At 47.5% G+C, this 27,995-nt stretch overlaps 1 protein-coding gene across 1 annotated transcript in view; it reads right to left on the bottom strand.

The window, feature by feature from the left end:
* Nucleotides 1-27,995, bottom strand: part of RBM23 (RNA binding motif protein 23) — a 30,277-nt gene that overhangs the window by 1,660 nt on the left and 622 nt on the right. The window contains exons 2-13 of the mRNA XM_015823326.1: nt 22,986-23,114; nt 22,799-22,879; nt 17,763-17,810; nt 12,658-12,731; nt 12,508-12,558; nt 11,602-11,769; nt 9,550-9,603; nt 9,325-9,442; nt 7,321-7,473; nt 5,143-5,280; nt 4,960-5,025; nt 4,114-4,324 (exon numbers count right to left, since the gene is read on the bottom strand). Coding sequence (XP_015678812.1) covers nt 4,114-4,324; nt 4,960-5,025; nt 5,143-5,280; nt 7,321-7,473; nt 9,325-9,442; nt 9,550-9,603; nt 11,602-11,769; nt 12,508-12,558; nt 12,658-12,731; nt 17,763-17,810; nt 22,799-22,879; nt 22,986-23,021 — 1,198 coding nt within the window. The 5' untranslated portion in view covers nt 23,022-23,114. The remainder of the gene's footprint in view (nt 1-4,113; nt 4,325-4,959; nt 5,026-5,142; nt 5,281-7,320; nt 7,474-9,324; nt 9,443-9,549; nt 9,604-11,601; nt 11,770-12,507; nt 12,559-12,657; nt 12,732-17,762; nt 17,811-22,798; nt 22,880-22,985; nt 23,115-27,995) is intronic.

The following is a 27,995-nucleotide window of genomic DNA, read 5'->3' as shown; positions in this document are numbered from 1 at the left end:
TCGAGCTGTGACTGATGGGAGTTGGCATCCCCCACGGATGTTTTTTGTCCAGAACATAGACAGCCCTTAGTTTGGGTCATATTTGAAGGCCTTTATTGAAGTCGCTCAGTCGTGACTGTCGCTTGGAAGGAAAGAAAATAGATAAAATCCTCCTCAAAAGATGAAAGGCAGCCAGTCCCCGACTTACGGGCAAATTGTTTAGCAGCTGTTCCAAGAAGTCACGACGGTGCTGAAATTAAGTGATTACTGATCGGACTCCGCGCTTACAACAGTTGCAGTGAGGGCTCCTTGGTGCTTTCTTGAGCGTGGCTGTTTCCTTCCGGACATTTCGTGACCCAAACTAGGTAACGTCATCAGTGCAAACCCCCCTCCCTTCTAGCACTGATGATGTTCCCTAGTTGGGTCATGAAACGTCTGCAAGTAAACAGCCAAGCTCAGAGAGCACCAAGGACTCAACAGCCACCTTCCTCTTCCTCTCCTCCTCTCTGCACAATCCCTCCTCCCTTCTAGCACTGATGATGTTCCCTAGTTGGGTCATGAAACGTCTGCAAGAAAACAACAAACCTCAGAGACCACCAAGGACCCCACAGTCCTCCTCTTCTTCCTCCTCCTCCTCCTCTCTGCAAACCCTACTCCCTCCTAGCACTGATTGCGTTCCCTAGTTGGGTTATGAAACATCTGCAAGGAAACCCCAAGCTTAGAGAGCACCAAGGATCCATCAGTCCTCTTCCTCCTCCTCTTCACAACCCCCCTCTCCCTTGTAGCACTGATGATGTTCCCTAGTTGGGTCATGAAACGTCTGCAAGAAAACCACCCAGCTCAGAGAGCATCAAGGACCCCACAGTTCTCTTCCACCTCTCCTCTCTACAACCCTCTCCTTCTAACACTGATGATGTTCCCTAGTTGGGTCATGAAATGTCTGCAAGGAAACCACCAATCTCAGAGAGCATCAAGGACTCCATAGTTCTCCTCCTCCTCCTCCTCCCACACTCCCTTCTAGCACTGATGATGTTCCCTAGTTGGGTTATGAAATGTCTGCATGAAAACAACAAAGCTCAGAGAGCATCAAGGACCCCATATTTCTCCTCCTCCTCCTCCTCCCACACTCCCCTTCTAGCACTGATGATGTTACCTAGTCTGGGTCATGAAACGTCTGCAAGAAAACAAGCAAGCTCAGAGAGCACCAAGGACCCCACAGTTGTCATTGTCCTCCTCCTCCTCTCTCCACAATCCCCCCTCCCTTCTAGCACTGATGATGTTCCCTAGTCTGGGTCATGAAACGTCTGCAAGAAAACAAAGCCAGCTCAGAGAGCACCAAGGACCCCTCATCTCAACCCCGAGCTACATCCTTTATTGGAACTGTGGTAGCGTCCACGGTTATGTGATTGTGACCTGGGTGCTTGGCAACCAGCATGTGTTACAATGGCTGCAGCGTCCCAGGATCGCACGACTGCCATCTGAGATCTTCCCCCCCGATGGTTTCTGACAAGCCAGGTCAATGGGCAAAGCCAGATTCACTTAAGGACCGCGACGAAAGAGGTTATAAAATCAGGCACGGTCTTGAGACAATTCACTTGAAAAAACTGTGTTGCTTAGCAATGAAAGTTCCAGGACCAATTAGAGTCGTAAGTCAAGGACTACCTGGATATAACTAAATGGGCTTCTTTTCTTTTTTTTTTAAACTTGTGTTTCCAGGTAACGCAAGTTTGCTTTCTCCTCCGCAAAAAACGAGCACGAATCTGACAAAATCTGACAGTTTTCCTGCAGTCGGTGCAATAGTCAAAGAGAAGGCAATGTCTAGGATTGATCTGGTTCCCCCCCAAAAATAAAATAACATTAAAGGTCCTGCAGAACCAACAACAGCAGGGTTAGGCCAAGGATTTTTTTTTTTTTTAGCATCTCACACTTAATTTTTTCCCCCCCACCACCTTGCCAACCCCACAGCATCGGCCGATCTTACGAATGGTGGGAGGATGGAAGGATTGATATTCCTTGCAGACAGCTGGTCCTTTGCCTTCTTTTAGTTTATATTCTTTTGCAGACAGCTGGTCTAAAAGAAGGCAAAAGGACCGGAGGATTGCAAAGGGGTACAAATCCTTCCATTCCCCATCCAGTCAGAACCGGGGAAGCTTCTTGGGAGGAGAAGCGAAACGTCTTCGAAAGAAAACAAAAAAAGTCCAGTTGTCTCCTGAAAAAAGCACGGACTTGGAGGACTTGAGAATCTTCACAGACACTTGATGTCTTTGGGATAGCCGTCTCTAGTTGGTTGCTAATGTTTAAACTTGTATCTGAATGTATGTGGATTGCATGTTTAAAATAACACAAGTTGGAAATAAATGAAGTTTCGGTACCCGTGAAATTCCTTCCCTCCACTTATCTAACCACCTCCGCCCTCCTCGTTTCTGCTCCACCCGGCTACTGTCAGGAAATTTATTCACGAAGAAAAGACAGCGCAGATACCGTCACCACGATGTAAAAAAAGATGCTGAGACTCTAGAAAGAGTGCAGAGAAGAGCAACGAAGATGGTTAAGGGACTGGAGGCTAAAACATTCGAAGAACGGCTGCTGGAATTGGGAATGTCTAGTTTAATGAAGAGAACCACGAGGGGGGACATGATAGCAATGCTCCAGTATCTTAGGGGCTGCCCCAAAGAAGAGGGAGTCAAGCTATTCTCCAAAGGAGGGAACAACGCAGGGGGACAAGGATCTCAATCACCTTCGCAACAGGGCCAGATGCAGTGGAGAGGCATTTGTGTGTGTTGTTGCTGATCTCTTGTTCGGTGACTTCTGCTTGGGAACCCTGAAACTCTTGACCACTGGACTGGCTGACAACGTTGCTTCGATGTTTAAAGAACTCGGACTGTATTTTTGGCTTCTCCTTTGAAACTGTTCAGACAAGCGTGTATTCACACAGACCCATTAGGTTTATGATGTATGTGTCATTCCTTGTTATCTCAGAGGCCCTGAGTAAATTCCTCTCTTAACCAGACTGTCAGTGAAACTGCTTGCAGCCAGAGGTGTGTGTGTCTTCCTGTGTTTGGAGGCTTGCCAGAAACGTGGGAGCATTTGGGGAAAATGTGGAGCAACTAAAGGGCCGTTTGAATTGCCAGCTGACTGCATTGCCCTGGGTCATCACAGGTACCTTCCTATTGGTTGATTGGTGTGTTGATGGCCGGCGATTGGCTGTTGTTTCCTTGTGCTGTCAACTCCTCGGCCCCTAAAGTACTTGATAAGCTGGTGATAAATCAGCATTCCTGTTGACTGACAAGGGGCCAGTTTCCCAGGCTTTAATCATTTTTCCCTGGCTGTTTTTGTCCCTGCTCGGCCAACAATCCTAGTAGCGGCGAAACTGAGTACTTGATAAGGGGGATTTTGCACCTTACGTAGGACGAATGGGGAGGAAGCTAACCACCAGATTGCAAGAACACGAGCGAATGGCCAGACGGAGGAGACTGGAACTCATCGGTAGCCTCACACTGCAATGAACGAGGACATACATTCAATTTCGCAGCTACTGAGATTGTTGACCGAGTAGGGACAAAAACAGCCAGGGAAACGATTGAAGCCTGCGAAACGGCCCCCCTTGTCAGTCAACAGGAGTGCTAATTTACCACCAGCTTATCAAGTACTTAGGGGCCGAGGAGTTGACATCACAAGGAAACAACAGCCAATCGCCAGCCATCAACACACCAATCAACCGGTAGGACGCCACCACATAGATACAAAGCATCAGAATAGCCCGACGCACACGTAATCCGGTAGAGAAAAGTTCGGACCAGTCCGAAAGCTCAAAAGACAAAAGTCTCTGGTCCCAGTGACCGACCCAGATTGGATCTACGCAGTTCCCTTCCACGTCCGATCGAGAGACAGTCCTGTTTGGCTAATTGGTCGAACGTCACTTTTTTTGTGCAATTTTCTGTCCCTCCTCTTCAATGCCGACTTCAAGATTTCTTCTCCCCCCGCCCTCCAATCCAATTCTGTTATTCTGCCAAACAAGCTTCCTCACGATATACCTCTGTGACCCCGAAAGGAATTAACCCGTTGCTATCGGACCTTCCCAAATGTAAAACAGAACCAAGCCCCCACTTTCAAATTTTGATCAGGGAGCCTCACCTTCGGCCAGTTTCGCCATCAGTTGCAGCTGGGAGCTGGTGGTCCCCAAGCTCAGAGCTGACCGGTCGTGCTCATCAGCCCCATCGGGGAAAGTGATGTCGGTGGTGCCGTCCAGCCGTTCGGTGACCTGTCCGACCCGCATGGGCCGGCCGGCCAACTCGAAACCGTTCAGCTGCTCCAGGGCACGGCGGGCACATTCTGCTTCTGTAAACTGGAGAAAAGAGCATGACAGCATGATATTTGAGGGGTTGCCACAAAGAAGGGGGAAGAAACAACATATTTCCCAAAGCGCCCGAAGGCAGGACAAGAAGCAATGGATGGAAACTACTCAAGGAGGAGAAGCAACCTGGAACTAAGGAGGAATTTCCTGAGGGTGAGAACAATTAGCCAGTGGAACAACCTGCCTCCAGAAGTGGTGAATGCTCCGACACTGGAACTTTTTAAGAAGAGACTGGACAGCCATTTGTCTGAAATGGTATAGGGTTTCCTGCCTGAGCAGGGGGTTGGATTAGATGACCTCCAAGGTCCCTTCCAACTGTACTACTACTACTACTACTACTACTACTACTACTACTACTACTACTACTATAGGTCACATCCACCCAATGGGCCACGCCCACCCGGCACCCAACTATACATAAGTGGGTTTTGGGTTGCAGTTTGGACACTCGGTCTCTAAAAGGTTCACCATCACTGGTGTAGGGTGTTCTGCCTGATTTGGGGGTTGGACTAGAAGACCCCCAAGGTCCCTTCCAACTCTGTGATTCTGTTACGTTGTGGGTGCGTGTGTCTTAGCAAAGGCTGATTCCCGCTCTGCCCCATGCGGAGAAAATCCACCCCACTTACGGTGATGAAGCCGTAGCCTTTGGACTGTCCGGTATCCTGGTCCCGCATGAGCACAATGCTGTCAATCTACGGAGGAGAGAGGTGGTGGCCCCAGTTATAAAGCCAAGGCCGTGCCCTGGGGGGGCTCCAGGATCAACATCCCCCCCCACACATCCCATTTTCTCTGCCCTCCTGCCACCCTACCTTGCCAAACGGCTCAAAGATCCCGCGCAGCATCTCTTTGGTGATGTTGCAGTGAAGAGATCCGACGTAGAGCCGCATGGGACCCCCGCTGCCTTTTTGAAGATTGTTAGCCATGGCTGCCAGCCTGTTCTTCTCCGCCTACGACCACAGATTTGGGGAGGGTGTGTGTGTGTGTCAAAAACCAGCCAGAAATAACCCATTATTTTTTTTTAAAGGAGGGCAGGCAGTCCTCGATTTACAACAGTTCGTTTAGCGCCCGTTTTTTTCACGCTTAGAACATCGCAACGGCGTCCCTGTAGAGTCACGTGACCAAAAACCCGGAGGCCTGGCAACTGGGTTCCTATTTATGACGGTCGCAGCATCCCAAGAGTCACCTGACCGCTGCTTTTTTTTTTGCGACCTTCTCAACGGCCAAGTCGATGGGGGGAAAGGCAGGTTCACTTAAACCGCGTTGCTAAATTAACAAAATTGCAGCGGTTCGCTTGACAACGGGAGCGAGAAAGGTCGTAAAAGCGAGGCAAGGTTCGTTTAACACGTTTTTCGCTTAGCAACATAAATGAAATGTTTGGGGCTCAATTGTGGCCGTGAACCGAGGACTACCTGGCCAAAAACAATGAGGGGAAGAGCTCCAATTTGCAGGGCCATGAATATTTAGGAAAGGGTCTTCAAACTTGGTCACTTTAAGACTTGTGGACTTCAACTCCCAGAATTCCTCAGCCAGCCCTGAGGGGCTGGCTGAGGAATTCTGGGAGTTGAAGTCCACAAGTCTTAAAGTGGCCAAGTTTGAAGACCCCCTTAATTAGGACATTCAAGGCACAGCACTGATTTTTGAACATCAGCCCCCACCCCTTTTTTCAAGCCACAATTCCTGTTTTGTCTATAGAGATTCTCAGTCATCCAGATCATGGTTGTCCCCAAAGATGCTTTGTCAGAGAGACAACTGGACCCTCTTTGTTTTTTTTCTTTTGTTTTTTCACCCAAGAAGCTTCTTCGGTTCTTCAGCAATGCAGATGAACTGGGGAAGCTCCTTGGATGAGAAGTGAAAGGGCTTCCAAGACAAAAACAACAAGGTCCAGTTGCCCTTTGAAAAAAAGCACAAATTCCTGCTGTCGTGGTTTTGATAGATTAAACCAGTAGGAAGAAGAACTCTGAGGCAATTGCTTTCCTCAAAGAACACTTTTAATGGCCACCTAGTAAGATAAAAGAGATAACCTTTATTGTCGTGTGTTTTTTTTTACTGTGGGCAGCACGGCACACATCAAAAAATGAAATTGAGCTGCCCGTTCTCCCAAGTGAAACACATACCTGACACACACCTAAACATACTATGTACAACATATGTACAGACCCACACCCCTGCCTATACATAGCAAGTAAATATTAAATACTGTCCATCTTGATTATATAACGGGAAGAGGAAGTATAGACAGGAACAAAGGTGAAACCAAGACTGACAGTCCCCCCCCCCATGGCAACAAGCTGAACTTCCCGCCCCTGTAATGTGTCGTAAATCACAATCCCCAATTAACTACTTTGGCGGGCTTTCTAAGGGATGCTCCAGCCCGCCAAAACTGAGGTCGCTTGACCTTGGTTCCCACAGAAAAGTTATTGTTATGACTAAAGCGGAAGGAAGTGTCTCCCCCCTTGCCATTGCTGTCGTGGAGATGGCTGCAGCCACAGAATTGTTTGAAGGTTTGACACCCGTTTTGTGTGCGTGTGAACATCAGGCAGGAAACACCCATAGATTAAGCATTGTGAAAAATTAAAAATTAAGGATTCCTTGACTGTGCTCAATCTAATCATCAGAGATTGTGTCTTTCCTTCGGCTCGCTCTTTTTCGTAATCCCACAAATCGTATTTTCTATCCCACCGGTATTTTTTTTAATATGCATTTTAAATATCGCATTCCTGCCTTCCTCTGATCAAATCTCAGCACATACGCCCTTCCTTCCTAATTTCTTTGCTGGCTGTAGATCGGGGGGTGGGTGGGTGGGTGGTCTTCAAACTTGGCCCTTTGATGACTTGTGGACTTCAACTCCCAGAATTCCTCAGCCAGGCGTGCTGGCTGAGGAATTCTGGGAGTTGAAGTCCACAAGTCATCAAAGGGCCAAGTTTGAAGACCCCTGCCGCAGATTTTAACTTTTTTTTGTTTTGTTTTTTAATAAAAAGGTTTCAAACCTGGGAAGCCTGAACGATAATGGGTACGCCCAGGAGGCGTTGTCCCGTCAGCCCGATGGCCAGCGGCACCGACTGTATCTCACAAAACTCGACGTAAGCGATGCCTTTCGAGCGGCGGGAATTTCGGTCCGAGATGATCCGTACGTCACGCACCTGGGCGAAAGTGACAGTGGAAAACGTTACCGGAAGAGTCCTAGGTGCCAAATGTTTCACGCTTGGGTCTCCTTTATTCTTTTTTTTTTAATTTATTAGATGTTTTACCTCAGCTTTATTCTTTTTATAAACAATTCAAGGCAGAGAACGTCGACGATATTTCCTCCTCCTATTTTCTCCACAAAAACAATCTTAGGCGATGGATTGGGTTGAGAGAGTGTGATTGGCCCAAAGTCACTCGGCTGGCTTTCCTGCCTAAGGTGGCACTAGAACTCACAGTCGCCTGGTGATTAGTCCAAAGTCAGCCAGCTGGTTTTCGCGCCTAAAGTGGGACTAGAATTCCCTGTCTCCTGGTGATTTGCCCAGAGACACCCAGTTTTTATGTCTTAAGATGGAACTACTGTGTTTCCTCCAAAATAAGACCGGGTCTTATTTATTATTTTTTTGCCTCCAAAAGAGTCACCAGGTCTTATTTTCAGGGTAGGCCTTACCTCACCTCCGGCACTGACACCCCACCCAGCCGGTCCACTTCTTCTGGGGCCCAGGTTCTGCAGCTGCATTCGGGCCTGCGTCTTGCAGTCAGGCCTTTCCAGAAAGCCTAAGCAGCTGAGTACCGAGCTATGGATTCAATCCATAGCTCAGTCCTCAGCTGCAGATCTCTTGAAGAACCAAGCTATGGATTGAACTCATAGCTCGGTTCTTGGCTGCACAGGCCTTCCGGAAAGGCCCGTGACTGAGAAATGCAGGCCTGGCTGCAGAAGAGGCCTCAGAAGAAGAAATGGGCTGGTGAGGAGAGGCCTGGCTCCAAGATTAGTGGGTGCGGGGCGGGTGGGGCAGCTCCACCCCCCCCACCCCCACCCTAGCTTGATTTTTAGGTGTGCCTCGCCCCCAAACTAGGGCTTATTTTTGGGATAGGGCTTATATTAGGCCCATCCCCCAAAGTCAAGCTAGGACTTATTGTTGGTGTAGGCCACGGGTCGGCAACCTGCGGCTTTGGAGCAGCATGTGGCTCTTTGAGCCTTCTCCTGTGGCTCCCAGCCTCCTCCGCCAATTGCAGAGAGAGAGACAGAGACAGAGGCACTTGCGCTTCTCTCTCTCTCTCTCTCTCTGTAAAAAAGAGAGTGGCCTCATGCTGTTCTCGGACAAGCTGACAAGCTTATTGGGCGGGACTCCTGCCTTTGCTGCGTCTCAGCAGGAAGCAGCAGCTCTCTCTCTCTCTCTCTCACACACACACACACACACACACACAGTCTCTCTCTCTCTCTCTCTCACACACACACACACACACACTGAGTGGGGGAAGAGGACTGGCAGACCAAGGGCAGGAGAGAGCCAGCCCAATAAGAATGCGTGTCAGCTTGTCGGAGAACAGCGTGAAGCCAGCTTGCCAGGTGAGCAGATCAGAGAGAAGGAGAGAGGGGGAGAGAGAGGAAGACAGAGAGAGAGAGAGAGAGAGAGGGAGGGAGAGAACTCATCCACAGCAGTCTCCATTTCTTTTTAATTAAACTCTTCAATCAAGGTCACCCCCCCTCGGGCGCGCCCAGTGTTTTCTTTTCTCTGGGAAAGGGTCCAAGTGCCTCTTTGAGTGTTTAAGGTTGCTGACCCCTGGTGTAGGCCTTACTTTCAGGGAAACACGGTAGAAGTCATGGTTTCCAGGCTCCTAAGCCAGCGCCTTAACTACTAGCCCAATTAGGGATAAAAGAGACTGAGGAATCCACAACTCCGCTTAACTGCAATCGTGGACTGTGCTAACTAGGCTGGTGGGAACTAAGCACCAGAACGGGCCAGAAGCCCTTGCTTGGGGCCAAGTAAGGATTTGCCAAAGCCGGAGAGAAGGGAAGGGGACCTGACCTTGCCAACAGCAGAGAAAAAATCCTCAAGGTCTCGAGGGCGGATACGGGCAGCTAGTTGCATGCAGAAGACGGTGCGGGCGTCACGCTCTTCGGGGCTCAAGCTGCCCAAGGGCTCCCTGTTGGGAGACAAGTGGGGTGATTCAGACACGGGATGGATGCCCGGGAGAAGAGACGAGGCATGTGATGAGGCCTCTCAGCTACTCCCTTTAGTGGCGATACTCACCGGAGAGGGCTTTTTTCTCTGAACAAGGGATTCTTGTTGTGTCCAAACCGTCGCCTGGAGAGAAACACAACACAAGCCCAGATTGCAACTTCAGCAGCGACCTCACAATCGCGACACGGGTGACACAGTATGTTAATAATAATAATAATAATAATAATAATAATAATAATAATAATAATAATAATAATAATAATCTGTAATACCATCAAACATCCACATCTGTCTATCCCAGGTCCTTGGTAAGGACTCGATAGACAAAATGCCAAATCCAGTCTGAACATCTGGCTAACTGTGCGATGATCCATAATAATAATAATAATAATAATAATAATAATAATAATAATAATAATAATAATAATAATAATAATAATAATAATAAAGTTGGAAGGGACCTTGGAGATCATCTAGTCCAACCCCCTGCTCAGGCAGGGAATCCTATAACATTTCAGACAAATGGCTGTCCAGTCTCTTCTTAAAAACTTCCAGTGTTGGAGCATTCACCACTTCTGGAGGCAGGTGGTTCCACTGGTTAATTATTGTCAGGAAGTTTCTCCTTAGTTCTAGGTTGCTTCTCTCCTTGATTAGTTTCCATCTGTTGCTTCTTGTCCTGCCTTCAGGCGCTTTGGAGAATAGCTTGACTCCCTCTTCTTTGGGGCAGCCCCTGAGATACTGGAACACGGCTATCATGTCCCCCCTCGTCCTTCTCTTCATTAAACGAGACATACCCAATTCCAGCAGCCGTTCCTTATATGCTTTACCCTCCAGTCCCCTAATCATCTTTGTTGCTCTTCTCTGTACTCTTTCTAGAGTCTCAGCATCTTTTTTACATCGCGGTGACCAAAACTGGATGCAGTATTCCAAGTGTGGCCTTACCAAGGCCTTGTAAAGTGGTATTAACACTTCACGTGATCTTGATTCTATCCCTCTGTTAATGCAGCCTAGCATTGTGTTGGCTTTTAGGGTTACTCCTCGATATATCACCCTAATGGAGCCTGCCCAGTCTCTTCTTGAAAAGCTCCAGTGTTTGAGCACCCACAACCTCTGGAAGCAAGCTGTTTTACTTATTGTTTTGTCAGGAAATTCCTATTAATTCTGAGTTGTTCCTTTCCTTTCCCCTCCCCTTTTCTCTCTCTCTTTTTCTCTCTCCCTTTCTCTTTTTTCTTTCTTTTTCCATCCCTCCCTCCCTCCCTCCCTCTTTCTGTCTGTCTCTCTGTCTCTCTCTCTCTCTCTTCTTTCTTTCTTTCTTTCTTTCTTTCTTTCTTTCTTTCTTTCTTTCTTCTTTCTTTCAGGAGACCCTATACCAGGCATGTCAAACTCGCAACGTCACGTGACGTCGCGCGACGTATCGGAACTTTTCCCCCATTGCCGGCAATGGGGTGGGCGCAGTTTCCTCGTGACACGTCCGGCCCACGGGCCGGCAGTTTGACACCCCTGCCCTATACAATCCCAGACAAGTGTGGCTGTCCAGTCTCTTCTTCAAAACCTCCAGTGATGAAGCTCCCACAACTTCTGGAGCCAAGCTGTTTCACCGATTGTTCTCGCTGTCAGGAAATTCCTCCTTAGTTCCAGGCTGCTTCTCTCCTGGATTAGTTTCCATCCGTTGCTTCTTGTCCTGCCTTCTGGAGCTTTGGAGCAGAGGCCCCCCCCAATCTTTCGGGCACCAGGGACCGGTTCCGTGGAGAGAGGTTTTTCTGCGGACCGGAAGGGGTGTGGTTTCATGTGCTGCCTGTCTGCATCCCGCAGGATGGGGCTTCGTTTATTTGCGCAGACCGGTTTTCTGGCATGCCGTGAACTAGTACCGGTCCATGGAGCAGGGGGTTGAGGACCCCTGCTTTGGAGAACAGGTTGACCCCCTCCACCCTCTTCCTTGTGGCAGCCCCCCAAATATTGGAAAACTGCTATCATGTCGCCCCTACCTTTCCCTCCGTTAGAACAGACATACCCAGTTACTTCACTCATTCTTCGTAGTTCAAATTGAGCTTTCGTTCTTTTTATCTTTTCAGTTCTGGGAGAACCAGACTACGATCTCGCCCGAGCTTTTGGACTCCTTACCCAGGGGGAGGCGGGCTGCGGTAGCGGACCCTCTCTTCCCGTCGGCGCTCTCGGCTCCGAGATCGGCTGGCCCGCCGACGATCCCGACTGCGGCTCCGATGGCGGCTTCTGCTCCGGTGGCGGCTGGGGCGATCTCGGCTGCGTTTACGATGACGGTCTCCGTCCCGACTACGGATAGGAAGACAAGCATATCCGATTTGTGCATCGGGGAGAGAGGGGTGGCTTTTGCCATTTTTTCCCCCTGCAACTGGATCGCTGAGGGAACCAATTCTCTGTTTAGCCCAGTGGGAGAACACAAAGCGGAAAACCTCGAAAGCGGAACAAGCCCTTTGACCAACGACAAACCCTAGGAAGATCTGGACAGTCTCTCCCATTTATTTACGGAACTTTATCGGGGGTTTTCAAATCAACAGCCGCAGCAACAATGGTTAAAAAAAAAAAAGCAACAGATGACCAGTGGTTCAGTTGGTTCGCACCACTTCGGCAGAACCGGTAGCTAATTTTTTTGTTGCCCAGGCCCAGAATGGACTTCCGGAAGCGGCATCCACGCAGAGAACCGCGGTTGTTCACCTATTTGAACCCCACCGATGCATAGGACCCTAACGGAGGCTGCAAATTACAGTTGCCATGTCACACTGGTTGCCAGGTAATCGTGTGAGCAACCAGATTTAATTCTTTTTTTTTTTTTTGCAGCAGTAATAAGTTTCTCCAGGGCAGGGGTAGGCAACCTTGGCTCTTTTATGACTCGTGGACTTCAACTCCCAGAATTCCTGAGCCATTGTCGCCATCCTTTTTAAAGGTCCTGTGCCAGCTTCCCTAGGTGGGGAACCCCTCGGGCGTCTGCGCCGACCCCAGCCTGGGCCTGCCCACTTCCTCTGGGATCTCTCTTCAGGACCATCCCCCTACCTGTGTCTGTGGTCTCGGCTCTTGCTACGACTCCTACTCTTCTTCTTTTTGCTGTGAGGGGGGAAGCAAGCCAGCAATGAGAGTCACTCCGACGGAGGGAAGGAGGGAGAGGAGAAGGGAAGGGGGATCCGCACAGCCTCGGCAGCTCACCTGCTGCTTTCCCCATTGCTGCTGCTGGGGGCGCTGTCCTTCTTTGCTTCTTTCCCTTGCTCCTCCTGAGATGGCTAAGGGAGAAAGGAGGAAAGAGTTTTAGCCTGTGTAGTCCTCCAGCTCCCTCTCGTATCTCCTCCCCTTCCGGTTTTTGGGACATTCATTACCTGGGTGGTGGGGGGGTCAGCTGGCGGCTTCGAGGGTCCTGGCTGGGCCTGGAACAAACACAAGAGTGGATTCAGCGGGAAAGAGGCACCAAGAGCAAGCGGGCACGGAAAGGCGATCCCCCTTTTCCACTTAAAGCATGTGGTCAACCGACTTTGGCGCGGTTTGGCTAGCTAGAGGTGCAAAGCGACCCGAGAGAGAATGCTATCAGCGGGGGGCTTCAACTGTCACTTGCACCGCGGAGGGCAGAATCCTGAACTCTAACCTTCAAAGGGCATCCTCCGTTTTTTCACGCGTTCCTTTAAGAATTTCAGTCCTAATTTTTAGAGGCAAAAAGAAAAAAGAAAGAAAAGAAAAGAAAGAAAAGAAAAAAAGGATTGAACTATCCAGTCACTGTCCTGGTTCAAAGCAAAAGAGATTGCCGGATATTCCTCGATACAGGCAGAATAACTCCATGGAAGGGATTCGTGCAAATTACTTTATTCACCAGGCATCCTCAAATCAATCACTTAACAGTCACGGTAGAGACTCTTCTGGAATATAGATTGTAATTTGGACCCATCCAATAGGTAAAAGGAAAACAGCTTCTTCCATATTAACGGAGCTAACACAGACCTCGTGGCTGGAATTCGTAGAAACCTCACTGACTTGGCACGTAACCAGGATATCCCGTAATAAAACAGAAGTCCCTCCCAGTGGCCAATCCTAACAGAGATATGACCAGGTAACATAAACTACATTACCCAGAAGGCTATCCCTTAAGGCAGGGCTTTTCAACCAGTGGTACGGGTAGTGATAGCGGGGGGAGGGGAATGAGCTGAACCGGTGGCAGCACCGCACAAGCCTGAGCGAGAGACGGCTGGAGCTGCAGGGCTGTCAGGGCTTAGCGGAAGCGCCAGGATCAGTGCCGCTTTCCAGCTGATCGGCGCTTCTTTGGGGCTGTCAGGGCTCAGTGGAAGCGCCAGGATCAGCACCAGGCTCCAGATGGAGCTCGGCGCTGATCCTGGTGCTTCTGCTGAGCCTAGAAGCACCATTCAGCTGGAAAGCAGCACTGATCCTGGTGCTTCTGCTGAGCCCAGAAGAAGCACCATTCAGCTGGAAAGCGGCACTGATCCTGGCGCTTCTGCTGAGCCCAGAAGAAGCGCCGATCAGCTGGAATGTTGCAGCATCTCCAGGGTCTTGTGATTTACATTCAGATGCTTGGCAACTGATTCATATTTATGACGGTCACGATGTCCCAGGGTCACGTGAAGTGACCAAAACCTGCGCAACCACCCAGCAGACGGGGGGGAATAAAAACCAAACACCCCCCCACCCCACCCCCGTTCCCAATCCTCAACAGAAATGCTCACAATGAAAACCTGGGACAGGAGGAAGAGCGCGGCCGGGTGGGCAGGTAGGTGTCTTGCTCGGCTGTGGCGTGGGGGGCACTTTTTTCAGTGCCATTGTAACTTTGAACAGTCACTAAGCGAACTGTTGTAAGTCGAGGACTACCTGTACTTTTATCACTTTTTTCCTTTTTTGGTCATCAAGTTTTTGACCCCTTGCTAGGCAACTGGTGGTACTCGGATGTTGCCATATCCTAAAAGTGGTATAATGGGTGAAAAGGTTGAAAAGCCCTGCCTTAAGGGAACAGTTCTTAATTCCTAAGCTAGCTATATGCTCTGACCAGGTGGCTATATACTCCGACCAGCACAATCACTTTGACCCAAATAAGACATAACACCTCGCATCATCTCTCAATGTTTGCATTTTTCGTTACCGAGAGCGCTGAGAACGAGGGGGACAACTGAGAGACTTGTCTCCAATAAATATTAATATATAAGAGTTTAGAGCTGGGTTAATTCAGATTGAAACCGTCTTTGGAGACTGGTGCGATCGTCATCCTTAAAACACAACATTCTGCACAACACAGACTCGGGACGACAAGAGTTGCCGGGACTGGAGAACGAGGTCGGCACAAGCGGCAAACGACGAAAAAGGGGACGCTTGCGTTTCCATTACAGGGAGCCCTCGACTTACAAGCGTCCCCTTAGTGACCGTTCAAAGTCACAACAGCACCCCCCAAAAGTGACTTTTGATCGTTTTCCACGCTTAGGTCCGCCACAGCGTTCCCACGGTCATGTGATCAGAATTCAGATGCTCGGCGACCGGTTCGTGACAGCTGCAGCCCAGGGTCATGGGAATCCTTTTGTGACCTTCTGACCAGCAAAGTCAATGGGGGAAGCCAGATTGTCGTAAAATGGGAGCAAAGCTCACTTAACGGCTGTTTTGCTTAGCCGCGGAAAGGTGGGGCTCAATTGTGGCCGTTAAGACGGACTCCCAAGTAAATGGAGACCAGCAACACTGGGTGTTGGATCCCCACCCACCCTCCGTCTTCCTCTTCATCATCCTCTGTCAGACTGCCCTTCTTGGAGGTGAGGTGGGGTGTCTGGGAGGCATAAGCGACGCCTACGAAAACCTACTTGAGGCTTAATTCAGCAGAAAAGGAGACGCCATCTTATTTTTAACCTGATACAATTTCCCAATATGCATTTCTACGCCTTTTCTTTTTCTGCTAAGGAAGGAAACTCGACAATATTTTGAAAACCATCTTGAATTACAGGGGGTCAGACCTGCCACAACTTAAAACCTCTAGAACAGAAACAATCCTTGACTCCATTTGTCGAGAAAGGTAGAGTTCATTAGAGTAGGGGTCCCCAACCCCCGGTCTGTGGACCGGTACCGGGCTGCAGCTGCCGCACAAGCAAAGCGCCATCCACGGGATGCAGGCAGCACACAAAACCACGCACCCTCCGGTCTGCGGAAAAACCCCTCTCCACGGAACCGGTCCCTGGTGCCCCAAGGGGTCGGGGACCCTTGGACTAGAGGTCAAGTGCATTGGAGTATTGCAAAACCAGAACTGAGAACCGCGCACGAAAATCCCTAAGTTCTACTTTTCCGTCCCTTAACTATCTCTCGTTATAAAGGTTTTTATTGAGTTTTATAGGGTTAGGGATGGGATAGGATCGGGATAGGGATTAAGGTTCAGAGTAGGGTTAAGATAAGGATTGAGATTAGGGCAGGATTGGGAACATTGGGGTTACCCCCCCAATAACATTTTCAAGCTTTAGCAAACAGACTATTGTCTGGGTACATATGTTAACACTAATTGATATAATTAATATAATGGTAAATAGCTGTAGTAAATATGATAAACGATAATCATAAACAGTATCAGTTGGTCAATGCATATCATTGTTCTTATTAATATATATTCAAAATAACATATCCCATTCATTTCTCACTAGTTCGCGTTCCTAACCATTGGTAAAAATTATCCCATGTTCTAAAATAAACTGAATCTTCTTTCTCTTTGATTTCTAAAGTTAATCTATCCGTTTCTGCACATTCTAAGATTTTCTTAATTAAAATCTCTTCAGTTGGTAATTTTTCATTTTTCCAGTATTGGGCAAATACTATTCTCGCTGCTGTCAGTACATGCAATATTAAATACTCCTTCTCATAATTAGCTCCTAACAAAAACAGTTCTGGTTTAAATTCTATCTGTCTTTTAGTCATCTTTTCTAGCCATATATGTATCTTAACCCAAAACTTTTTCGCTTTAGGGCAAACCCACCAGATATGATAGTTAAGCACCTGGCCTTTGTCTGCATTTCCAACAATTATTCGAAGTATTTTTAAACATTTTTGCTAATCTTACTGGTGTCGTATGCCATCTATAAAACATTTTATACAGATTTTCTTTGTAGGAGACTGCTTTGGTCCATTTAATATTTCTATCCCAAAATGTTTGCGCCAGCCTTCCAAATCTATAGAATATCCAAATATCTCTCGTTGCTCCTCCCACAGTGTAACCAAATAGGTTCAGGCAAGATGTTTTCATAACAGTCCAAGCCAGCAGTTTGGTATGTGGTCCCCTCCTTCTTTCAGCTGGGTGACCTTGAGGCAGCATCTCGAAGAGATACAGCCCTTTACTTTCGTTTTCCCCAAGCCTTCCCTCCTCCATTCCCCCTCTCCCACGATTCAGGGGAGTCGTTCACCGCTGCAGCTAACTTGCAAACATTTATCGTTATCTCTGGATCCCTGGCAAAATACAACACAGTAATACTTTCCCACAGGTTTAACACACTTCTGATTTCTGATTTTTAATATCTCGTTCCTCACCTCCTCTTTCTTGTATGGGGCCTCCAGCATAGCCTCTATCACGATGTCAAAGTCGTCCGAGGCCATGCCATCTTCTTGGGTCTATGAATGAGAAGAGTCAAGAAATAAGAAGACGGAGAGCTTCCCGGGGACAACCCCACCGTGCCATCTTCTCCAAACGAAAAAGGGAAAGAAGGCTGGATACTCACAGGATCCCGGGATGGATGGGGGAACGCCGGATCCATGGCTGGCCCAAATGGGTGGGCTCCCCACCACCCCAAGGCGCAGGAACCGCTGGTGGAGAAGCCGGTCTAGCAGGCAAAAGAGCTGGTCCCNTAAACCGGTCGTAAGTCGAGGACTACCCAACCGGTCGTAAGTCGAGGACTACCCAACCGGTCATAAGTCGAGGACTAAACCGGTCGTAAGTCGAGGACTAAACCGGTCGTAAGTCGAGGACTACCCAACCGGTCGTAAGTCGAGGACTTTCCCTGCCCGGGAGCGCCGCGCATGCGTGGTTCCGCACCCTGCGCCGGCCGAGGCGTAGCTGGCAAGCGGCAGAGACGGAGCAGGCCGACCACCAGCTGGCCCAGCCCAAGAGAGGTAAGGCACCCGCCGGAAAAGGGGGGAAAAAATGGCGGACAAAAAAAAATGGCGGACAGCCTTGCTTGGCGACCCCCGTGAAATGGTCGATCGACCCCAAATGGGGTCCCGACCCACAGGTTGAGAACCACTGCTGTAGTCCTCCAGCTCCCTCTCGTATCTCCTCCCCTTCCGGTTTTTGGGACATTCATTACCTGGGCTGTGGGGGGGTCAGCTGGCGGCTTCGAGGGTCCTGGCTGGGCCTGGAACAAACAAGAGCGGATTCAGCGGGAAAGAGGCACCAAGAGCAAGCGGGCACGGAAAGGCGATCCCCCTTTTCCACTTAAAACATGTGGTCAACCGACTTTGGCGCGGTTTGGCTAGCTAGAGGTGCAAAGCGACCCGAGAGAGAATGCTATCAGCGGGGGGCTTCAACTGTCACTTGCACCGCGGAGGGCAGAATCCTGAACTCTAACCTTCAAAGGGCATCCTCCGTTTTTTCACGCGTTCCTTTAAGAATTTCAGTCCTAATTTTTAGAGGCAAAAAAAAAAAAAGAAAGAAAAGAAAAAAAGGATTGAACTATCCAGTCACTATCCTGGTTCAAGCAAAAGAGATTGCCGGATATTCCTCGATACAGGCAGAATAACTCCATGGAAGGGATTTGTGCAAATTACTTTATTCACCAGGCATCCTCAAATCAATAACTTAACAGTCACGGTAGAGATTCTTCTGGAATATAGATTGTAATTTGGACCCATCCAATAGGTAAAAGGAAAACAGCTTCTTCCATATTAACGGAGCTAACACAGACCTCGTGGCTGGAATTCGTAGAAACCTCACTGACTTGGCACGTAACCAGGATATCCCGTAATAAAACAGAAGTCCCCCCCAGTGGCCAATCCTAACACAGATATGACCAGGTAACATAAACTACATTACCCAGAAGGCTATCCCTTAAGGCAGGGCTTTTCAACCAGTGGTACGGGTAACACCTGTGGTACATTGGCACCTGGCAGGTGGTACGCGACCATCCTAGACAAGTGGTAGGAGGGGAGGGGAATGAGCTGAACTGGTGGCAGCACCGCACAAGTCTGAGCGAGAGGCGGCTGGAGCTGCAGGGTTGTCAGGACTCAGCGGAAGCGCCAGGATCAGTGCCGCTTTCCAGCTGATCGGCGCTTCTACGGGGCTGTCAGGGCTCAGTGGAAGCGCCAGGATCAGCACCAGGCTCCAGATGGAGCTCGGCGCTGATCCTGGTGCTTCTGCTGAGCCTAGAAGCACCATTCAGCTGGAAAGCAGCACTGATCCTGGTGCTTCTGCTGAGCCCAGAAGAAGCACCATTCAGCTGGAAAGCGGCACTGATCCTGGTGCTTCTGCTGAGCCCAGAAGAAGCGCCGATCAGCTGGAATGTTGCAGCATCTCCAGGGTCTTGTGATTTACATTCAGATGCTTGGCAACTGATTCATATTTATGACGGTCACGGTGTTCCAGGGTCACGTGAAGTGACCAAAACCTGCTGCAACCACCCAGCAGACGGGGGGGAATAAAAACCAAACACCCCCCCACCCCACCCCCGTTCCCAATCCTCAACAGAAATGCTCACAACAATGAAAACCTCGGACAGGAGGAAGAGCGCCACTGGGCGGGTAGGCAGGTGTCTTGCTCGACTGTGACTTGGGGGGGGGGACTTTTTTCAGTGCCATTATAACTCTGAACAGTCATTAAGCGAACTGTTGTAAGTCGAGGACTACCTGTACTTTATCACTTTTTTCCTTTTTTTTTTTTTTGATCATCAAGTTTTTGACACCTTGCTAGGCAACTGGTGGTACTCGGATGTTGCCATATCCTAAAAGTGGTATAATGGGTGAAAAGGTTGAAAAGCCCTGCCTTAAGGGAACAGTTCTTAATTCCTAAGCTAGCTATATGCTCTGACCAGGTGGCTATATACTCCGACCAGCACAATCACTTTGACCCAAATAAGACATAACACCTCGCATCATCTCTCAATGTTTGCATTTTTCGTTACCGAGAGCGCTGAGAACGAGGGGGACAACTGAGAGAATTGTCTCCAATAAATATTAATATATAAGAGTTTAGAGCTGGGTTAATCCAGATTGAAACCGTCTTTGCAGACTGGCGCGATCGTCATCCTTAAAACACAATATTCTGCACAACGCAGACTCGGGACGACAAGAGTTGCCGGGACTGGAGAACGAGGTCGGCACAAGCGGCAAACGACGAAAAAGGGGACGCTTGCGTTTCCATGACAGGGAGCCCTCGACTTACAAGCGTCCCCTTAGTGACCGTTCAAAGTCACAACAGCACCCCCCAAAAGTGACTTTTGATCGTTTTCCACGCTTAGGTCCGCCACAGCGTTCCCACGGCCACGTGATCAGAATTCAGAAGCTCGGCGACCGGTTCGTGACAGCTGCAGCCCAGGGTCATGGGAATCCTTTTGTGACCTTCTGACCAGCAAAGTCAATGGGGGAAGCCAGATTGTCGTAAAACAGAGCAAAGCTCACTTAACGGCGGTTTTGATTAGCCGCGGAAAGGTGGGGCTCAGTTGTGGCCGTAAGACACACTTCCAAGTAAATGGAGACCAGCAACACTGGGTGTTGGATCCCCACCCACCCTTTGTCTTCCTCTTCAACCTCTGTCAGACTGCCCTTCTTGGAGGTGAGATGGGGTGTCTGGGAGACATAAGCCAGGGCTTTTCAACCTTTTCACCCACTGTACCACTTTTAGGAGATGGCAACATCCGAGTACCACCAGTCGCCTAGCAAGGTGTCAAAAACGTGATGACCCCCCCCAAAAAAAAAAGAAAAGGGAAAAAGTGATAAAGTACAGGTAGTCCTCGACTTACAACAGTTCGCTTAGTGACTGTTCGAAGTTAGAATGGCACTGAAAAAAGAGCCCCCCAAGCCACAGCCGAGCAAGACACCTGCCTGCCCGCCCGGCGGCGCTCTTCCTCCTGTCCGAGGTTTCCATTGTTGTGAGCATTTCTGTTGAGGATTGGCAGCGGGGGCGGGGGTGGGGGTGGGGTGTTTGGTTTTTATTCCCCCCATCTGTTGGGTGGTTACAGCAGGTTTTGGTCACTTCACATGACCCTGGGACACTGTGACCCGTCATAAATATGAACCAGTTGCCAAGCATCTGAATGTAAATCACAAGACCCTGGAGAGGCTGCAACATTCCAGCTGATCGGCACTTCTTTGGGCTCAGCAGAAGCACCAGGATCAGCGCCGAGCTCCAGCTGGAGCCTGGCGCTGATCCTGGCGCTTCTGCTGAGCCCTGACAGCCCCGAAGAAGCACCAATCAGCTGGAAAGCGGCACTGATCCTGGGGCTTCCGCTGAGCCCTGACAGCCCTGCACCTCCAGCCGTCTCTCGCTCAGGCTTGTGCGGTGTTGCCACCGGTTCAGCTCATTCCCCTCCCCCGCTACCACTTTTCTAGGATGGTCGCGTACCACCTGCCAGGTGCCAATGTACCACAGGTGGTACCCGTACCACTGGTTGAAAAACCCTGGCATAAGCTGCGCCTACGAAAACCTACTTGAGGCTTAATTCAGCAGAAAAGGAGACACCATCTTATTTTTAACCTGATACAATTTCCCGCATTTCTACGCCTTTTCTTTTTCTGCTAAGGAAGGAAACTTGACAATATTTTGAAAACCATCTTGAATTACAGGGGGTCAGACCTGCCACAACTTAAAACCTCTAGAACAGAAACGATCCTTGACTCCATTTGTCGAGAAAGGTAGAGTTTATTAGAGCAGGGGTCCCCAACCCCCGGTCCGTGGACCGGTACCGGGCCGCAGCCTGCCAGCAACCGGGCCGCACAAGCAAAGCGCCATCCACGGGATGCAGGCAGCACACAAAACCACGCACCCTCCTGTCTGTGGAAAAACCTCTCTCTACGGAACAGGTCCCTGGTGCCCAAAATGGTCGGGAGCCTCTGGATTTAAGGTCAAGTGTACTGGAGTATTGCAAAGCCAGAACTGAGAACCGCGCACGAAAATCCCTAAGTTCTACCTTTCCGTCCCTTATCTCTCGTTATAAAGGTTTTTATTGAGTTTTATAGGGTTAGGGATGGGATAGGATCGGGATTAAGGTTCAGAGTAGGGTTAAGATAAGGATTGGGATTAGGGCAGGATTGGGAACATTGGGGTTACCCCCCCCTAATAACATTTTCAAGCTTTAGCAAACAGACTATTGTCCGGGTACATATGTTAACACTAATTGATATAATTAATATAATGGTAAATAGCTGTAGTAAATATGATAAAGGATAACCATAAACAGTATCAGTTGGTCAATACATATCATTCTTCTAATATATATTCAAAATAACATATCACATTCATTTCTCACTAGTTTGTGTTCCTAACCATTGGTAAAAATTACCCCATGTTCTAAAATAAACTGAATCTTCTTTCTCTTTGATCTCTAAAGTTAAATCTATCCGTTTCTGCACATTCTAAGATTTTCTTAATTAAAATCTCTTCAGTTGGTAATTTTTCATTTTTCCAGTATTGGGCAAATACTATTCTCGCTGCTGTCAGTACATGCAATATTAAATACTCCTTCTCATAATTAGCTCCTAACAAAAACAGTTCTGGTTTAAATTCTACCTGTCTTTTAGTCATCTTTCCCAGCCATGTATGTATCTTAACCCAAAACTTTTCCACTTTAGGACATACCCACCAGATATGATAGTTAAGCACCTGGCCTTTGTCTGCATTTCCAACAATTATTTGAAGTATTTTAAAACATTTTTGCTAATCTTACTGGTGTCGTATGCCATCTATAAAACATTTTATACAGATTTTCTTTGTAGGAGACTGCTTTGGTCCATTTAATATTTCTATCCCAAAATGTTTGCGCCAGTCTTCCAAATCTATAGAATATCCAAATATCTCTCGCTGCTCCCCCCCACCAGTGTAACCAAATAGGTTCAGGCAAGATGTTTTCATAACAGTCCAAGCCAGCAGTTTGGTATGTGGTCCCCTCCTTCTTCCAGCTGGGTGACCTTGAGGCAGCATCTCGAAGAGATACAGCCCTTTACTTTCGTTTTCCCCAAGCCTTCCCCTCCTCCATTCCCCCTCTCCCACGATTCATGGGAGTCGTTCACCGCTGCAGCGAACTTGCAAACATTTATCGTTATCTCTGGATCCCTGGCAAAATACAACACAGTAATACTTTCCCACAGGTTTAATACACTTCTGATTTCTGATTTTTAATATCTCGTTCCTCACCTCCTCTTTCTTGTATGGGGCCTCCAGCATAGCCTCTATCACGATGTCAAAGTCGTCCGAGGCCATGCCATCTTCTTGGGTCTATGAATGAGAAGAGTCAAGAAATAAGAAGGCGAGAGCTTCCCGGGGACAACCCCACCGTGCCATCTTCTCCAAACGAAAAAGGGAAAGAAGGCTGGATACTCACAGGATCCCGGGATGGATGGGGGAACGCCGGATCCATGGCTGGCCCAAATGGGTGGGCTCCCCACCACCCCAAGGCGCAGGAACCGCTGGTGGAGAAGCCGGTCTAGCAGGCAAAAGAGCTGGTCCCAGTCTGGAAGAGAAGGGGGAGGCCTGAATGGATTTGAGAAGTGGAATATAGAACGGGAGCTGGGCCATATACGTTGCCTGGAGACAAGACGTTCTACACTCTGGAAGGGAATTGTGCTTCTAAAACCACCTGTCTGGAATCCTCTGGAAAGGGTATCCAGCAAAGAACAACCCTCCCCCTTTCAAATTAATTATCCATCAACTTTTTACATAAAGGGAACCATAATTTATAACAATTGGCCTTTTGCTTCTTTTTTCTCCACTCTTTCAGAGCAAACTTTGCTTGCTCACAGACACATCTGTCTCCAGCTCATCCTAAGAGACCCCCTATTTCAAAATCCCTCAGACTGTCAAGAATGAGCAAATGGAAACTGATCAGAGAGAGAAGCAACCTGGAATTAAGGAGAAACTTCCTGACAGTGAGGACAATTAACCAGTGGAACAGCTTGCCACCAGAAATCGTGGGCTCTCCATCATGGGAGGTTTTTAAAAAAAGGCTAGACAAGTCACTTGTCTGAGATGGTATAGGTCAGGGGTAGGCAACCTTGGCTCTTTTATGACTCGTGGACTTCAACTCCCAGAATTCCTGAGCCAGCATGGCTCAGCTTGGAAACCTCTCCCTTTCCCCTCAGCATGGCTGGCTCAGGAATTCTGGGAGTTGAAGTCCACGAGTCATAAAAGAGCCAAGGTTGCCTACCCCTGGTATAGGTTCTCCTGCGTGAGCAGGGGGCTGGACTAGAAGACCTCCAAGGCCCCTTCCAGCTCTATTCTATTCTAATGTTTGTTTCTCCACTGGGTTAAGGTAGAACTACAATTTAAAAGGATTTTGCGAGTGTAACTTGCTTCTGAAGGAGATGGCCAGACGGGCATTCAAATCCAGTTTTTTTTTAAATCAACAGACTGGAGAAGAAAGTCCTAGGAAATGTTTGGATGGAAGGATGAGGGGAAGAGTAGAAAAAAAAACCTATGCTATCTATCAGCAGCTAAGAAATCCTAAAAACCACATTATCATTCTTTTTTAAAGTTGATTTGTAAACAGGTTTTACAATTCTGGTTCAAACGGTTTGCCACAATATTACAATCAAATAACATATATATTTTAAGCATGAAATGTTTACTTAAAAAAAAGAGGAAAAGAGGCATTTTATAAACACGTTTAAAAGGAGAGAGAAAAAAGAGGAAGAAAAAGATGAAAGAAAGAAGAAAGAAAGAAAGAAGAAAGAAGAAAGAAAGAAAGAAAGAAAGAAAGAAAGAAAGAAAGAAAGAAAGAAAGAAAGAAAGAAAGAAAGAAAGAAAGAGGAGAGATGAGAAAGGGAGAAGGAGAAGGGGAAAGAAAGAAAATGGAATCCCTGCTTTATGGGTGGAAAAAAAACACATTATATCTTCCAATAACATTTCAGGCTCCCATAACTTTATTCAAACGTGCAGTTACTTTCGCAGAACTTTGAAATCTAAGTAGAGATTGCAAAGCTTGATGATTTGGGAATGCAGCATTTCTCAATTTTAGCAACTTTTAGGCTGCGTGGATTTCAATTCTCAGAATTCCCTAGCCTTCAACCCCCACCACTTCTGGGAGTTGGAAGTCCACACGTTTTAAAAGCTGCCAAGACTGAGAAAAATTGGGAATGCAACACTGCCCTTCTGGACCTTGCCATCCTGGGGGCAAAATGGAACATTCTAGAGTTCCCCAGTTTGGCTCAATCCTCGTTGTAAACATGTATAACCTGCAGGATCGTAACTGGCATAAACAGAACGGATTTCACCAACCCAAAACAGGAGCAAAACTACGCTCTTTGTACTTTCAGGAAGATTTCACCACAATTCTGGCCCTTTCCTAAACTTATTTTACCCTCTCGCTGCTAACTTTTTAGTAACTCAGGATGAGAAATTGAAGTTGTGCCATGAGCCTTAAGTACGTGCAGATCAGAGCACTAATGGATGCTCATATTAGAAGAACAGAACGAGGCATTTAAAATACCTTCCCAAATAAAACAAGTTTAAGAGAGGCCAGGAATCCTCCAAAACAGCGGTTCTCAATCTTTTCTTCATCATGGACCCCCTTTAAATACCTTTTGTGGCCACGGACCCCGCCCCAAGACTTAAAAGATTTAAATTGTCACATTTCTTCAAGCCTCCGTGGACCCCCTGTGAGGACAGGTTGAAAACCACTGCTCCAAAATGTTTATTTCTGTGTCTTTCACAGAACCTTTTCAACAAATGCACAATTAAATTTCAGCTGCCAATGCATATCTAGTTTTTTCTCCTCCTACCTTACTTTCCTTGAATTTTTCTCTTTCCAAAAGAGAGCCAAGCCACCTACCAGTAATCCTTACAAATGTTATCTTGAATAAAGGAGATTGCTATCATTTGCAAGTTGCTCTATATAAGCACATATAAGTTTCTAAAAAAGCTCATCTGAATTTCCAAGGGCAAACCCTTCGTATTCTTCCTTCCAGTTAAATCCCAAGACTGTTTATCCTTATTTCTAAAGTAAGAATATATCAGGATAACTGGAACAGAACTGCTTTAGAAGTTATCAGCAACTATACATCTACTCTGATGTTTTTTGCACTCTGTGTTACCCAGGAAAGGACTTGAGTTACTACTTATTCCAAAATAAAAGGAAATTTACTGGAATGTAAGTGGGAAATTCAATCAAATAACCCCTTTTCATCTCCTAACAATTGAACCAAGCCAAAATAAAAACCAACCCTGACAATATCTAGCAATAAAGAACATACATTGCCCTAGTTTTTTTTTTTTAACAACGAGAGAGCTCTGAAAGTACATACTGTAACATTCTACTGGAAAAGCAAACAGCACAAATGAGTTTTAAAATTTTCCAATCAGCAGGCATGGGGAACACCAAATTTTTTAACTTACAGGCTCATAAACTGAAAAGCTCACCACTGATTGTTCCTAGTTTAAGTCATGCAAATTGTGGAAAACTAGCAAAAATACTATGCAGATTGCTGAAATCAGCCAACTGTATAGCTCTTTGCATAGAGTAAGGCTCCCTGCAGACACAAGAAGCCTTTTGAAATGCAAAAGTACCCATAAAGAGCCTTATCCAAAGAGGGCATTACAGATTTATTTACTTAAAACTCAAACATGCAAAGAAGCTTCTCTTCCTATTTCCACACTTGTGTTTATTCTATACTTTGCAAAATTCCAAATTGCCAAATTTTAGGATCTGTGAATATAATAAAAGCAAGTACACTCTCAAAACACATTTAACAGCCTGGAGATCCAATAGATCAGAAATATTCCCAACATTCACTTTTGGGGGGAAAAAAGCCGGAAACTCGTAAACCTCCCATTGTTATTAAAATTTCATCTTGCTAACTCCCTTTCCCAAGATCTTTTCGTTCCAACTGGCAGGTTAAGAATCCTTTTTGAAATCCGAAAACAAAAATACAGATTTTGTAATCCAATAACAACACACTCATCCAAACCCACTGCTTTTATTGTTATCGTGATCTGCACTACTGCCCTCAGTTCACTTTACTACAGCACAACTTCCTTGTTTACTAGGCTTTGTTTGAAGAAGTCACACATGCATTCAAACCCAGATCATCTCTCACCACAAGCCTTTTCTAACCAGGACGTGGGGTTCTAGATTTCTAAAAGCAAACAGGCTTGAAACCAATTTCATTTTCCTGCCCTAAGCCACCTCCATGCCTTTAGACTCTTATTCCATGTTTATTGAAGAGTCTAATTCGCTCATTATCCAATTCAAAAAAACAAAAATGACATAAATACAGCTTCACAGGGCCTGCAAAGATGGCAGGTGACCACTCTTCTGGGTATAAGCACAACAGAAATCAGGGCAATTTCTCAAATTCTCTGAAAATAAGCGTCTATGACGATTCTCAATCATCCAGGTCATGGTTGTCTCAAAGGTGCTTTTTTCAGAAGGCAACTGAACTATGGGTTTTTTTCCCCTTGAGGTTGAAATGTTTTTTTTCCCTGGAGAAAAGGAAGGAAATAATTCATCTGGAAATCAAAGGAAGACCCCAAGCAAGGGCCAGGCCAAGGAATAAATCATTCAGTAAGGCAAGGCCATACTGAACCACCTTTTGTCTGAAATGGTCTAGGCAGGGCAGTGACTCAACCTTAGTAACTTTTAAGATGAGTGGACTTCAACTCCCAGAATTTCCCAGCCAGCATAGATGGCTGGGGAATTCTGGGAATTGAAGCCCACACTCCTTTAAAGAAGTCAAGGTTGAGAAGCACTGATTTAGGGTCTCCTTAGTTTAGTTTAGGGTCTTCCTTGTGTGTCCAATCACACGTGGCCAATAAAGACTATTCCAATTCCATTATTGCCGTCTGAGCAAAGGGTTGGACTAGAAGACCTTCATGGTCTCTTCCAACTCTTGTTATTCAGTTATTCTGAAATTTCAACCCATTTAATATAACTCCTTTCAACAGATTTCTATCCCATTCCCCCCACCCCTCAGCCTGAAAGGGCTGTGGCTTATTCCTTATCCCAGCATTTCTCAACCTTGGCAACTTGAAGATGTTTGGCCTTCAACTCCCATAATTCTCCGGCCAGCCACCCTGGGGGCTGAAGATGTCTGGCCTTCGACTCCCAGAATTCCCCAACCAGCCAGGCTGGAGGCTGAAGATGTCTGGCCTTCGATTCCCAGAATTCCCCAGCCGGCCAGCCACCCTGGGGGCTGAAGATGTCTGGCCTTCGACTCCCAGAATTCCCCAGCCAGCCAGCCAGCCTGGGGGCTGAAGATGTTTGGCCTTCGACTCCCAGAATTCCCCAGCCAGCCAGCCAGCCTGGGGGGCTGAAGATGTCTGGCCTTCGACTCCCAGAATTCCCCAACCAGCCACCTTGGGGGCTGAAGATGTCTGGCCTTCGACTCCCAGAATTCCC

The sequence above is a fragment of the Protobothrops mucrosquamatus genome, unplaced genomic scaffold (assembly GCF_001527695.2).
Source record: "Protobothrops mucrosquamatus isolate PMUCROS unplaced genomic scaffold, P.Mucros_1.0 scaffold1835, whole genome shotgun sequence".
In the NCBI taxonomy this organism is placed as follows: Eukaryota; Metazoa; Chordata; class Lepidosauria; order Squamata; family Viperidae; genus Protobothrops; species Protobothrops mucrosquamatus.
Note: the sequence above shows the minus strand (reverse complement) of the source record. Positions and strands in the feature narration are given on the sequence as shown.